Genomic DNA, 15,411 nt, shown 5'->3' on the forward strand with positions numbered 1-15,411 from the left:
AGGCAGCAGCACTGCTCTGACAGGTGGGAACACGCTTGGCCAGGGGCTGGTGGCAGCTGGAGGACTACCCAGTTCTTCTGCCCCCTCCCCTATTTTGTAGGTGCTCGGTGCCAGGTTGCTTTGTCTGGATGGGGTGAGCAGGAGCAGTTTGGGCACCCTTGGCTGAGCCAGCACAGCCACAGCCCCACGCTGGGAGCAGAGTTCCCTCCTCTCTGCTGACATTCACCGTCCCGCTGTTGGGGCATGAAGGGCATCGGTCTGGGAGATAGCAGCATTATCTCCTGACACAGGGCTGCAACGCGCGTGACCTCCTCAGACCAACCCCTCCCAGACTGTCACCTCTTCTACCTCACAGCCAGGGGACCCGTGTCCCCCCCGTCAGCTCCTCTGAGTCCCCACCCAGATCAATCCCACCTAAACGCAGCCCAGTTCCCTGCACAGCTCCATGAAAACCTGTGCTGGGAGGATGCAGGAGGGGGCAGCAGTCCTGATGGCCCCGAAACACGTCCCCTCCAGAGGTACAGGGAAAGGTGTGATGATAAATGGCATCGACATATTCAGTCAGCTCTAACTAATGACCTCCCTGGCACTCAACACATTTTCCTGGCGCGCTGACTGTTCAGAATATTGTTGTAACATTTAACTCCCTTTTTAAAAAAAAAAAAAAAAATTAAAATTAGCCGTGCAGTTGGCAGATTGCTGGAGACACTTGGATTCTCTGTGGGAAACCGCTCCGCGGTGGGAGTTCGGTTGCTGCAGTTTAGTGGCAGGAGTCGTTGCCTCTAATGTCAGCTCATTAGCTGGGGTAGTCCACGGCGTCGCTGCGCTCAGAGCCCGCGGGGAGCTGTGGGCCGTTCCTTCCCGCTATTAATATTACAGGCCTGTTTTGTTTCCTACATGTTAACACTATTAGCGCTGCTCAAGACGCGTGGCACAAGCGGCAGGGGATGGTCCCAGCCTTGCCCGATGCTCAGTGAGGGATTGTCTGTGCCAAAGCTGGGCTGGCAATGGGATTAAGGGGCTGCAGTTATTAGGGGAAGTTTTGAGTTTGTTCCTGGGGTAAAACTGTGATGGTCAGGGGTGTGAAACTCCTGGGAAGTAATCAGGGAGGGGGATGTAACCTCCTGTAACACCTCTGCCAGCAGCCTGGGGCAGTTCTGGTTGTGGGGAGATGCCAGGGTGATGTTGGGGGATGGCACTCATGACTGAAGGAAACATAGGGTGACCGTGGGGTCACAGTCTCCAGTTAGTGCCCATGGCAGGGCCCATCCAGCCACGGGTTTCCATGCGTTTACAGGAGTCCTCTCCCAGCCTGAGCCTCCCACAGCAGCAACGTGGGGTTCCAGTCTTCAAATTAAAACCAAACCAGAAACTCAGCTTTCAGCAAACTTGAGAAAGCGTATTTCCAAACAAAACTGTGCTAAATAAAGTACGAGCCGCAGGCGGCCGCCTGCTCCGACAGATCCACTTTGCTCGCCTTTATTTAGCTGCCATCTCCCCATGCTGCTGCTGCCGGCCTCGGGCCAAGGGGGGTTAGTTCCTCCAAGAGCTTTAGTGTTTGAGGGAGACTCATACCTGTGGCCTTGGTGAATGTGGGGTCCCACATGGGACATGGGCTGTGACATGACAGCTGCCCATTCCCTGAAGCAGTGTCAGCCCCTCGGGTCTGTCCGAGCATCCTCCTGCAGCAGAGCATTCCCCGATGTCTGGGGTGCTCGGACAGGGTGAAACCCTGTGTGACATGGGAGGAGGGAGATGAAAGGGAAAGGAGGAAGGAAGGAAGGAAGGAAGGAAGGAAGGAAGGAAGGAAGGAAGGAAGGAAGGAAGGAAGGAAGGAAGGAAGGAAGGAAGGAAAGAACAAGCGATGATTGAAGAGTGGGAAGGAAGGAAGGAAGAACAAGAGAAAGCAAGACAGGGGAAAGGGGAAAGTGTAGGGAAATGGAGGTGACTGGGGATCTCGAGGGTCCCCGGGAGCATCACCCCTGGGTGAGGGCAGCGCTGCTGCCTCTGCAGTCACCTGGGCATGTCTACCCTCCCAGCACAGTTAATCCAGACCCCAGCTAATCCTCTCGCAGGTCACTGGAAGCTCATTGCATTTTGTTCACTTCTCAAATGCATCTAGAATTAATTAAAAAAACCCAACAGCAAATTCATCCTTGGCAAAAACATTTGCCGTATTCCCCTGAGGCAAGCCAGAGGGGTGATGGAGAAGCAGACCTTTTTGTCTCTAAATGCTCAGCTCTCATTAAAAAAAGAGGAGAGAAAGGCTTAATGAATGTAGTTGGTGTGGTCAGGAGGAAGACTTGGGACGGGTGACCAGGCTGCAGTGTGAGCCTGCAACCGGCCTGACACATCACCTCTGCAAGGCCACTTTGGTCCCTTTGGCTTCCAGTGACTGTGAGGTTGTAAATATTAACTGTTTGTTTTACTCTTCTTCATGTCTGTAAGGAAGGAGAGGATCTCATGCCAACTGCCCCAGCCAGGTGTGAGCAATCACTTGGTCTGCTGACACATCACAAATAACCGCGGTGCTTGAAAAATCAGCTTTTGGGATAAAAAACGGTTGTGCCTGGATTGCAGCAGGTGGAAATATGTTATTTGGCATATAAGGTGGTGCCACACATGAGTTTGTTGCTGGCACCTGGGAGGTTTGGGCAGGTTGTTAGTGCTGGGATTCTGCAGGGATACCCAAGTCCCAGGTTGGATTTGGGGTGAATTTCTGTAAAAGGCAAACAAATCAGGGTATTGTTGCTAGCCGGGCTGCTACAGCCCCAGACAGACTGTGCCTGGCAATGCTTTCTGGCTCTGGGCTGGCCACCACGTAATGGAAAGGGTGTTCTTGTCCCAGCGTGTCCCCAGGCACTCAGGCTGATTGCAGGAATCGACTGCATCGATCGCACCAGCAGATCCGACACAGCCCGGACAGCCCAGCGGGTTGGCCTGCGCCTCGGCATGAGCGGGACACCCTGTGCTGTGGGGATGGGGTACTGGGGGGGGGCTCTGCACCGTTGCTGTCCCATGCATGTCTCACTGCCAGCAAGGTGGTTTCATGCTCAGGAACACATCCCATGTCCCTGAAGAATAGGACGAGCTGTGGCAGGGGGTGGTTTGAGGCACATTCCTGCAGTGCCATCTCTTTGGGGTGCTTGGGATGTGCCATGTGGCTTCTCCACAATCCCATCTGCTGCCTGATACAGCCCCACATGCCATTGCAGAAGGGCTGGGGGGCCAGCAGCCTGTCAGGGTGCCACTTGGCTCCCTCACCATGGGCCCACCTACACAGGGGAGCCCACCCAGCTGGGGCCATCTCTCCCATGTCCATGCAATCTCTCTCCCAGCCAAAGCTGAGTTTATGTCCCTGACCCTACAGCTGAGCCCTCCAGAAGGGATCAAAACCGCTCCCCAGTGGCAGTTATCCCTTCATAAGACTTGGCCAGCAGAACCCATCTATGACCATAGATGGCTCCATGTCCCAGTGGATGTGTTGGGAAAGTTGCTCCTCAGGACATCTGCCCCGAGCAAGTGCCTTCCCTGGGCCTTCTCCAATCAGCTGCACATTGGCTGTGTCCTCTCCCATCCCCAGGCAGGGGCATGGAGTTTAAATCCACATCTCCCTGTGGTTTCCCTTGACCCCAGAAGAGCTGGTGCTCAGGAGGTCGGGCAACCGCTGCTGCGATGTGCTGGGCAGCGGTCCATCTGGCACGGGCAATGTGAACTGATGGAGCCGCTTTCAGGCATACCTTTATTAATATCTCTGTGCTAGGGGGAGCAGCTTGGCCTCTCTGCTTTCTTCTCCAGCAGCCTGACCCCTCTCTGACAGCAGAGCTCATGAGAAAAGCAAAGGGGAGAGACTCCAGCGCTACTCAAGTTTTTCCATCTGCTGGTGTCATTGAGGGTCCCACAAACGCCGCATCTCCCCAGCCAGGTTTGCTCACCTGCTTTGTAGTATGAAAGAACAAACTCTGAGACCTTCTTCCTTCCTTGTGAGTGGTTTTTGGGAACAGCCTAGCCATAGGAGAGAGAGTAAGGGCAGTTGGGAAGGGTCCTTGCACAACATGCAGCCACCCACCCCATCAAACCCATGGCCAAACATCCGTTTGGGTCCCTTTGTCATGAGAGGTAATGGGCATGTCTTTGTTTTCTCATTGCAGAGCCTCTCACAGGATTCACGTGGTGACGTGGCAACCAAGACGTGGAAGCTTGGGACTTCTCTTCCACCACAACAGAATTTGGGGGGTGGGCAGGGGTGGGTCAGGGGGACACCGGGAGTCGCAAGACCCTTCACCTTCACTGTGGGCTTGGCTCAGGGATGACTGCAGGCAGAGTCAACCCTTACAGCATCGTGTCCTCCGAGGAAGACGGGCTGAGGTTGACCACCATGCCAGGTATCAACGGCTTTGGCAATGGGAAAATCCACACCAGGAGGAAATGCAGGAACAGGTTTGTAAAGAAGAATGGTCAGTGCAACGTGGAGTTCACCAACATGGATGACAAGCCACAGAGGTACATTGCAGACATGTTTACCACATGCGTTGACATTCGCTGGAGGTATATGCTCTTGCTCTTTTCCCTGGCGTTTCTAGTGTCCTGGTTATTGTTTGGGCTGATTTTCTGGCTAATTGCACTCATTCATGGAGACCTAGAAAACCCAGGTGGAGATGATACCTTTAAACCTTGCGTTCTGCAGGTCAATGGCTTTGTGGCTGCTTTTCTGTTCTCCATTGAGACCCAAACGACTATTGGTTATGGCTTCCGCTGTGTGACGGAGGAGTGCCCTCTCGCAGTCTTCATGGTGGTGGTTCAGTCCATCGTGGGCTGTATAATTGACTCTTTCATGATTGGTGCAATAATGGCAAAGATGGCCAGGCCCAAAAAACGGGCCCAGACATTACTTTTCAGCCATAATGCAGTAGTGGCAATGAGAGATGGAAAACTCTGCCTGATGTGGAGAGTTGGGAATCTCCGGAAAAGCCACATAGTAGAAGCCCATGTACGAGCTCAGCTAATTAAGCCCAGGATCACAGAAGAAGGGGAGTACATACCCCTTGACCAAATAGACATCGATGTGGGGTTTGATAAAGGCTTGGACCGTATCTTCTTGGTGTCCCCCATCACCATTCTCCACGAAATCAACGAAGACAGCCCCTTGTTTGGGATCAGCCGTCAGGACTTGGAGACAGATGACTTTGAGATCGTGGTCATCCTAGAAGGCATGGTAGAAGCTACCGCTATGACGACTCAAGCTCGGAGCTCCTACCTGGCCAGCGAGATCCTCTGGGGCCACCGCTTTGAGCCAGTCTTGTTCGAGGAGAAAAACCAATACAAAGTAGACTATTCCCACTTCCACAAAACCTACGAGGTCCCGTCCACCCCCCGTTGCAGCGCCAAGGACTTGGTGGAGAACAAATTCCTGCTGCCCAGCACCAACTCCTTCTGCTATGAGAATGAGCTGGCCTTCATGAGCCGCGATGAGGAAGAGGAAGATGATGACAGCCGGGGTTTGGAGGACCTGAGCCCAGATAACAGGCATGAGTTCGATAGGCTTCAAGCCACAATAGCATTGGATCAGCGGTCGTACAGGAGGGAGTCAGAAATATGACTCTTGGTCCTTCCGTTGACTTTTCCGAGGGTATTTTTTTTCCTCCTCTAATCTCTTCCCCTACAACCCGCTCAAATTATGCAGAACAATGCAAGTGCCATAGGAATGCTTGAGAAATTAGTATCGTTCATAGTTTTCAGTTTCATCGCAATAACCACTGAGCGGTCTGCAGGAGGGGACGGCGGCAGGTCACGGCGCATCTCCCGTGCCCGGCGCCCACAGTGGGGCCGATGGCTCTGTGGGGATGGATGGACAGACGGACGGATGGAGAGAGGAGGGTCTGTGGGGCGCAGGCAGGCGCTCGCCCCACGCGGCCCCGTGGGGCTTTGCTCTCCCTGCGGGGAAAACGCCAGCGTTTTCTTGGAGCCAAGCACTGCGAGATCCAAAAAGAGGAAATATCAGGAAACAAATCTTTCTCTCTCTTTCTTTTTTTTTCCTTTTATTTTTTAACTGAGCAGCAACAAGAAAAAAAATTGCTCCTTCCGGCAGGTGGTCTGGTTCAGTTGCACAAGAACAACACTTGAAATAACATGCAACATTAACGTACTTCTTTTTAATTTGGGAAAAAGGGGAGGGAGGGAGGCAAGAGGGTTTTTAATTTTTTCACCGTACCGTTTGGGAGACTGTTTACCAAAATAATAATAATAATAATAATAATAATAACAATAATAATAATAATAATAATAATAAATCTGAAAGAAGTCATTCAGTATTTTTTAAAAATGAACAAGGGAATGAATAAGCCACCGGGGTCCTTTGAGGGAGTAACTTGCTGGGCAGATGGAAGAGCTAGAAGTCAAGACTGCATCCAGCTTTGGGGTGGGTTTTATTTTTGTTCCACTGGCATGGCTTCATAAGCAGAAAACAGATGTAAGTGGCTGAAGGTCTGTGGCAGTGAAAGCAAGTAGTGTAATTACTGGCAAAACAGCTAATAAGGAAAAGCCAGACTGTGATAGAAAGAGGCATTGTAAACATAGTAGTTAGCCAGTTTCTGGAAATACTGATCTTCAGGGTGAAAATGGGGTCTTGGGCATCAGCTGCTGAAGTGCTGGGTCTCCCCCAGCGTCTCCAATGGGGAATTCATAAATTTTACTATAACTGGGACAAAATAGTGAAAAGCACAAAAAGGAGAGTGGAAAGCTCTTAAATTTGGGTATCTTCCCGCTTTTCCAACCAATTTGGTATTTTCTCCCTTGAAAAATAATTTCAAATGTGGAAATGAATGAGAAAGTCATCTTGTAGGGTTGCACTTCTTCTAGCACAGGAGCTGTCTCTGTGCCAGGCTGGGATTTATGAATTCCCCGTTCACCGGAGAGCCCTGCTTCAGAGGCAGATGCTTTTCTGAAAACAACAGATGCCAGTCGAGAAAACCACCCTGTCTTGCGCTTCAACCCGTCCCCGTGTCCCAGCCTCAAGGTGGATTGTGCCTTAGAGATGTAAACTCATCCCGTGCCCAAGCCCTCCTCCGCTGCACCCCGCTTGCATCTTCCCCCCCACTGGTGTGATGTCCCCTTTGATCTGCCCCCATGGCAAAACCCACATCCCACCATTCGCTGTGTTTTAGGCTGGCCTTGATGGCACGCTGGTTTAGCTTTTGTTATGGCACAAGGCAAACGATCCTGTGTGTGGGGAGCCTTTGCTCCTGCCCTGCTCCCCACCTTTGCACAGAGGGAAGGAGTCAGGAACGTGCAGGTTGTGGGTCCCTTCATCCTGGCCATGCTGCTCATTGGTGCTCTGGGAGCCAAAATCTGGCTCCCTGCTCCCCGTGGCCATGGGAAAGGCTTCAGTACCCACAGGCATCCCACACCTGACCCTGGGCACAGAGCCCCAGCAGCACCCAGCCTTGGGGAGAAGGGGTCGAAAGCGGGGTCCCCAGCAGCCTTTCGGCTGTAATGGGCTCCCGGTGTTTTTCTCCCCACTGCCTACACCAGGGAAGCCGTGTCCCAGGGTTACAACTTGCTGTGGCATGTCCAAACATCGGTGGCAGAGGCAGGATTTGCCCTGTGTCCCCATCCCCATCTCCTTCTTGCAAAGGGCTCTGGGGAGCAGCTGTCCCGGTGCCCCCCCCCAACCCTGCCCTGTGCCCCTGAGCATCACGTCTTGCTGGTTGGCCACAGGACAGGGACCGGGACTTCATCCCCCCAGAGTTTCTTCCCAGCCTGTTCCCACCAGCGTCAATCACCACCATCCCATGCTGCTCACCAAGGGGTTGCTCTATTTTTGGCTTCCCCTAAAAAACAACCCCTGGGGAAAAACATCCCCGGGGGCAGCACCGGGAGGGAGCCAGCCATTTCAGCACCGAGTGCCCCAAATGGGCTGTCCCCAAAAACGGGGACATGTAGGGATGTGCCATTGAGCTCTGGCCATGACATTTGTGTTTCTAAGGCAGTGAACACAGATGCCATCCCATTGCCAGTCCCTTTGCTCCAAGGGGGGATGGTTTTGCCACCCGCTTTTTGTCCCATAGCATCTGGGGGATGGGAAGGATGGAGGGGGGAGGCAGAGAGTTTGTGCGTGCACTACTTATTTATTTTTTTAAAAAAATGCTTTTAAGTGGTTTAGGTTCTTTTGAATAAATAATTACTAAAAAAAGGTGCACACCTTGCTGCTGTAGGGTTCTCAGAGGGTTAATTTCTTTATAAATATATATATATATCACAGTAAATATTTGTATAAAACCAAAAGAGAAATAGAGATGTCTTTAAGTAAATTATTGCTTTTAAAGAAACTTCTATGATTGTACAGTGTTACCTGGGAGAATAGAATAATATATACAGATGTATTTTTAAACTGCTGCATAGGAGGAGGTGAACTGGGCTGGGGAGCGCCCATGGCCGGCACGATGGGGGGGTTCGGACCCTCCCTGGCCCCTGTTCACGCACCCCCTTCCCTGAACCCTGCTAGTGAGGATCTAGCTCTGGTGAGTTGTCATATATATACTGTATAGTCCTTGTCCTGGCCATGGACCACGCTGACACATAGTGTATAAATATTATTTTTGCCTACCTGTGAGTGCTCTGAGCTACGGGTCTTTTTCCCTACCATCAGGGAGCATTGGGAAGGCTGCCCAACAGTAGTCTGAATGATCACATGAATTGTCAAAGAAAGGGGGGGAAAAAAGCCAAAAAGTGGTGTTTGCCCAGCACGCCGGTTCCCCGATGGGGCTGGAAAGGCACGGGGATGCACTCAGGGTGTGGGTTTTGCTCTTGGTCATGGCAGGGATGTAGTGGGATCCCAGCAGGAAGGGGCTTGGAGCTGAGCATGGGGACACGTCCACCCCCAAAACAGCCGCCGGCCATTTCCTCCGAGCCAAGGCCGCTCCATCCATGGAGTTAACTCTGGCATTACACTTGATCCTTGGAGGATGGCAGGAGTCCGAGAAAGGAAAGAGCTGCTAATCCTCTTGGCCAGCATCCCGTAGGGATTGCCCTCGGTCAGGGCTCAGGGCAGCCTCAGGCAGCAGCAGCCACCCTGGCTGGGGATGGGGGCTGCTCCCACTCAGCTTCACCCCAGAAAGATACACCGGTGAGCGCAGCCGCATCCCTGCACCCCAAAACCTCCAGCTGGAAAGAGCATCCTCTGCCCCCAACAGACATGCGGTGTCCCCGCTCAGCTGGGCGGTGGGTCCCCAGGGCCGGGAGCCGTCGGGACGAGCCTTAGCTTCTCATAACCGAATTTAGTGCACTTAGTCTTTTAGGGCTGGGACAATCACTTAGCGCTTAACCTTTTGCGATTTGGTGCCTGCTTGACCTTCAAACCTTTTGTAGAAGATGAATTCAGAGCCACCTTTTCTATCTTTAATAAGGCAGAACAAATACGTTTATTTTTAAACCCTCCTGCTCTTTCCTTTCCTCTTGTGCTGACAACCAAAAGAATCCCCTGTGTGTGTGTGTGTGTGTCCCATTTCTTGCACGCCGAAATGAGTGTGTGGCAGCCAGGTCCGGTGCTCTGGCCGGGTCCTGCTCTCCCACCCCCCCAATTCAGGAATGCTGCCATGGGGGGATTGGTGCAGGGCAGGATCCGGCCGCATTATGAGCAAGGAGGGGATGTGGGACGGTGCCCGACCCGATGCCACCCATCACCTCGCTGAGCCCCGGCACCCACCAGCTGTGCACATCTGTCCTGCTGCTCCCTCCTAGGGGCACCATCTTCTCTCCATCCTCCCCCCACCACCCCCACCCCCAAACCACACCCTGGTGCTCCTCCAGGCTTGGTCCCACACAGTTTGGGGACCGAGACCCGGCACCAGTTCACACGGGCAGGTTGGCAACTGGGAACACTGGTTTCCCAGGGGTAAAACACCAAGTCCGTTCACTGGGGCGATGGTGATGTGCAGCGATAGAGAAGCTGATGGATGCAATGAAAGTTTCTGTACCTTTTCCACCTCCGGTGTTTCTCTGTCTCATTGCACATATATTTGAGATATATGTGACAATGTATATATATATTTGTAAAATGTATTTCAGATGACAAAACTGGCCAATTTTATGTTATTTTAAATATATTATATATATTATATATAAGAGTCTCCAAAAGATATAAATAGACTAGAGAAAATAATATAAATATGTAATAAATGTATTTTGATCTATTTAAAATATCTCGCGTCATGCTGTATATTTTAAAGATCATAGGGAAGTGTCTGCCTGTAGCAAACTTCAAATGTGGTTTCAAGTCTGTCAGTTGTCACACATATAATATATATGTGCAGCAAACTTTGAGCAAGAGTGGGGGCCAGCAGGACAAACATAGATATTTTTTTTAGGAGCCTTTTAGCAAAAGTCCATCCTGTAGCTTCTAGGTAGGAGCAGAACTCCCATATCTGAATTTTTCTTGCTATCCTGCAGGAAAGGATAATTTTCCCTCTCTGCTGGGGAAGGGGCTGTAGGGATGCTTGGTGGGTTGGGAGGGGCTCTGTAGAATCCCCCCTCCTTGCACATTCTCACGTGTGAGTTCCATACGCTCTGCTGCACTGCCCTGATGGGCTTTCGCCAGGGAACCAGATCACAGTGGCTCAGCCATGCAGGGAGCCCAGAGATGGGAAAATGTGTCTGGAGCCCAGGCAGAAAGAGCCCAGTCATCCAAGACTGACCCGACAAATCTTCTCAGAGCAACCTTGGTCGCCCTTGGGCTCCATGAGGATCTATTTCCTACAGGCATCGCCTCCTCTGGGGACCTCAGGGGACAGCACGCCATGTCCAAGTGACAGTTTAAATGTCTTTAATGGTACGTCATGGCCGAAGAAAAGCAGAGCAAGTGCGTGGGATGCTATTTATGGAGAGGTTAATGGCCTGCTGGACACGGAGCCCCTGGATTCACCATCCTGGATTTTCCTTCTGGCTTTTGCACCTGGCTGCTGCAGAGAATGGGCTCATGTACCAAGATAACCTGGAGAAATTATTCATAATTTCTCAGGTTGGCCACAGGTCTGAATCCACGTTGGGCGACCAATGACTGATAGCGTCCACCCACCAATTCCATTCCTTCCCCCATAAGAGAGTTTTTTACTCATTAAAAAAAAAAAAAAATCACTGCCAGCCACTCACTCTAATCACCAAAGATAGGCCCGGAGCTAAGCATGATTTAAGAGTGCAGCCTGTTTAATTTATCAGAGGGGAGACTGAGAGGTGACTTGATTAGAGCATTTGTCACAGGGAGAATACACTGGTACAAAGGGGTAACTTAATCTACCAAGGAAAGGCATAATAACCACCTCTTCCTGGAAGCTGAAGCCAGACAAATCTATCTTGGAAATAAGGAGCGATCTTTTCATAATGATTAGCTATTAGAACAAGCTACCAATCTTTGTCTCTTAATGCCTTTAAATCTGGACCAGATGCTTTTCTGGAAGCTTTCCTCTTGCTGAGGAGAGGAGCAGGGGTTATTGGGGAAGGTAATGGCCTGTTACAGGCAGGCAGGAGGTGAGATGGGAAAAATCTCCCTGCTCTCCTCCAAAACATGGGCTGGGTCTTGGAAAGAAGAATGATGGGGAGAGGATGGGGGATGCTCTTGCAGGCCCTGCCAGCATCTTTGCTGGAGACAAGCACCGGCCTGTTCAACAGCTTCCCAAAGACCTTGTGCCTCCGCTCTCAGGGTTTGCTTTGCCATACGGCAGTGACTCCTCACGCAGCAGTTTGCACTACAAAACCTATCGCTTCATTTGTGGAAGCATTTAATGATTCAGGAGCCGGCAGTTCCCCAGGGATGGTTTCCACTGCCTCCAGAATTCCTCCCTCAGTGGCTGCTTGTAGCAGAAATCCCCAGGGAGCCAAGCTGATGCTGGCACCGCAGGAAATGTGCTACCAGGACATTCAGTCCTTGCTTTATTTCCACTCCAACCATCCTCATCTTTGGGGGTTAGAGCTAAACGAACGGGCTGCAGAGGCGTCTGGGCGTGCAGGGATGGGAACGTAGCGGCTGCCTCTGTGGGGAAGAACCTTGCTTACTCCTCACAGGCATGGCCAGGGTGTTTGTGGCAGGGATGCTAGTCAATGGGCTGAGGCTGGGGCTGTTTTTTAGCTGTCAACCTCCACTTTTAATACTCAAGATGTTGTTAAATGCTAAAACCCTCTCTAAACTCAGCATAACACCCGCCCTCGCTGAACTGCCCTCTTGCTGCTTTCCCTTTGGCTTCAGGGGACTGGGGCATCTCTCTGTGTCCTTGCAGAGGTTTTTGGCCTCCCTCAAAGCATCTTTTCATCAGCTTGGATGGGTTTGGCTCAAACACACCACTGCCGAAATCTGGGTGGGCCAGTCCCTCTTGATGAGGCAGAGAGTGGGCAGAGGGGCTGTGAGCTCTGGATTCCCACCAGGACGGAGCCAGCACGGTTTGTGCACTGGGCTGCCCAACCCGGCTGTGTGGCCCGGGGCAGGGATTGCTGCGTCTTGCTGGCCAAAAACGTGGTGTCACATGGGGAGGGCATCACGTTGGTCTGACTCCTGAACTAGTGCAGGTCAGTGCCAGGCAGAAACTCTCTGAACCGAATCCCTGGTGTTTCCTAACAAATGCTCCCCAGCTGTGCTAAGGTGAGGCACCACATCTCAGAGGGGTGGAGGCAGGAATTTTTCCCCGGGCCTGCTGGAGATGTCCCTCCACCCAGCCTGGATGCCGCCTCTCTCCTGGCTGCTTTGAGAAGTTCAGACCCTACAAACCCCTCCAAATTTGTTCCCTCACCCGCCTGAACTACCCCAGCACCATTCCGGGTGGCTGGGAGCAGCTCAGGTACCGCAGGGCTATACCCAAGGATGCTCAATTGTCTCTGGGGGTAACCATAGTAACAGAGCAGCATCTCTGCTCTCCTGCTGGCAATTTGCTTTTTCATCCTGTATTAAGGTGGACCCTCTCCAACTCCTTTCTCCCCCTGCGCCTGCCCTGAATGCAAACACCAAGAGCTCTCCCACTGAGGGGCTGGTTCCCTGGCTCCTCATGCCACATACCACCCCATCCCAGGGTTTCATCCTGCTGTATAACAGGGTACTGCCAGGACACCAGCCCCCAGCATCCTGCGTGGAGACCGGGAAGGCAGTGGCTGGAGTTTCTCCTTAACACAGATTTATAAGTGTGAGTGGGACAAAATTAGGGGTTTCTTTACACTTGTTGTTAAAAGGTCACCGTTAGGGTTAAAAACCTTAAATACTCTTTTTAAAAATTGTAGAAGGACTCAATTAGTAACAACATGCTGGCTTATTAATATGAATTGAATTTTTCAGCACTGAATGTAATTATCGCCCGTTAAGTACTCTGTTCACCTTTCACATTTCTCCCCACTTGGGGAAGGCAAACACATGAGTCAGCGTCCCTTTTTCTGTCGGTTTTAGGCACTTTTGGTGACAAGCTGTCATGAATCAGCACAACACTGCAAAGTTCAGGTCGCAAACACTCGCCACAATGCTGCTCCCAGAGAAAAATGGTGTTTTAAAGGAGGTGAAGGAGACCCTTGTTCTGACCCTGGGCTTTGGGAAAAAAAAAAAAAAAAAAAAAAAAAAACCAAACAAAACAAATAAACAAATTTGGAGTCAAACTGGGCATGATGGTGCTTCTTTAAGGGAAGATGAGCAGAAGGGTTTCTGACGGGATATCGGGATTGAGGATGGAGAGGGGAGATGTATCCGGGCGAGCAGAGCAACACCCCTTCCCTAGCCAGTTGATGCTTCCCCCTGTCTTCTGCAGCTGGCACTTTTATTTTAGCAATACCTCATTAGTGTGTAATTAAGCCTTCCCCTCTTTGCCAGCACCACCTGATGACCCCAAGCATCACACCTGTCCCCCAAGCTGTCTCCTTCCAGGGTCCCTGTTCACTGAGCTGCAGCACCCACGCAGGTTCTGGGTGGGGGTGCTGGACACTCAAGAATGGCATTAAAGGAGGGGGGGGTGACCCCAAAAGCCTGTTATCTGGGGGATGGCATCCCCACCTTGTGGGCTTGCTGTCCGTTTGGGTTCGTGGCTGACTCAGCCCCAGATGGTTGCTGCGAGAGCTTATATAACGGCGTGTTTTGGTGGGGGCCGGGGATGCGGTGCGCGGCGAGGAGGTGGGCGCGGGGGCGAGGGAGGGAACAGAGCTAAAGATAAGCCTGGCAGCGCTGGCAGTGCTTCGCCAGGCCCCGCGGGAGCTGACAGGGGAAAGGCTGCTGGGGATCGGGCCCCGAGCTCGCAGCCACGGCAGCTGTAGAGGAACGGTCCTGCTCACTGTCCCGGCTGCCCGGTGTGTGACCAGCGAGAAACAGCTTTGCATCCCGCTGCCAGCAGTTGCTTCCTCCTCCCTGGTACCCACCAGGCACCGCAGGCGCTCAGCCACAGCTCCCCCTTTCCACGTTCTCCTTTCTGCAGCCTTGGTGCTGCCACTCACAAACAGACCCCAAATCACCCCTGTACTCAAAAGTTGTTTTTTTTTTTCCTCTGGTGTTTCATGACCTGGCTGCAGCAGGAAGCAATTTTGCCTGGTTGCAGGACTGAACTAAACAGCCTAGAGCCTTCCACATCCTTCACCCCCATCGCTCCCTCCCTCCCATATCCTTTGCTTTGCTGGTGACTGTCAATCAGCACCAAAGCTGGTGATTGGAATAGAAAACTGATGTTATTTCTCTTAAAGGGATGTTTTGGGTGACCTTTGACCTCTGTAGAAGTCTTCCTCTTTTGCTCAGTTTACAAATTCAATGTAAACACAAAGATGACCCTTATTTTATGGGAGTTTTATTTTAATGCTTTGGAGATTTGCTAAATAAAACTAATTCTAATACGAAGGATGTGCTGGGTGTGATGGCTTTTCTCAGGCGGGGCAGCTGGGAGGTTCAGGCCAGATAATTAATAACATGAGACCCTGCTCTGTGTCTGGGTGGGTGCTGCACGTCCCTCAGCACCAGGGTTAACCATCAACCCCCAGGGATGGCTTTTATTTAACTGGAGCTGCCCTCCAGAGGAGCATTTCCCAACCCCAACAGGGTTGACCTGGATTTCATCCCCAAACCCCTTCTTTGCCTTGTGTCAGTCCAAACACACAGGCATGGGGGCAACCCCAAAAAGCCTCAGAGGTTACTTGCAAGCCCTGGAGCAAGGCAGAACCCTGTGCCTTGGCAGGGGGTCCTGGATGGCTGAGGGTCCCCGTGGCAGGAGGGATGGAGAAAGTTCCTGGCCATACCCTGGCAAGCAAGACATTGTCCCCTGAGTGCTCCATACGGCAGCACCATAATGATGCCGGGTGTGGGGGCGACCGCAAGAACAGGCACTCAGTGTCAGCAGGAGGAGCGCTGCGGGCTGGTAACAGCACTCAGATGGTAGGGGGAAGTCCGCAGATCCTGATAATTAGGAGAAAGAC

The 15,411-nt window shown here is 51.9% G+C and overlaps 1 protein-coding gene across 2 annotated transcripts in view; it reads left to right on the forward strand.

Annotated features, from left to right (window-relative positions):
- LOC141966723 (ATP-sensitive inward rectifier potassium channel 12) overlaps nt 1-14,801 on the forward strand; it is a 39,551-nt gene extending 24,750 nt beyond the window's left edge. For both annotated transcript variants that reach the window (XM_074919757.1, XM_074919756.1), the window contains exon 2: nt 4,152-14,801. In XM_074919757.1, the coding sequence (XP_074775858.1) occupies nt 4,310-5,599 (1,290 nt within the window). In that variant the 5' untranslated portion in view covers nt 4,152-4,309 and the 3' untranslated portion in view covers nt 5,600-14,801. The remainder of the gene's footprint in view (nt 1-4,151) is intronic.
- Nucleotides 14,802-15,411: the final 610 nt, after the last annotated feature.

The sequence above is a fragment of the Athene noctua genome, chromosome 15 (genome assembly GCF_965140245.1).
Source record: "Athene noctua chromosome 15, bAthNoc1.hap1.1, whole genome shotgun sequence".
Taxonomy (NCBI): domain Eukaryota; kingdom Metazoa; phylum Chordata; class Aves; order Strigiformes; family Strigidae; genus Athene; species Athene noctua.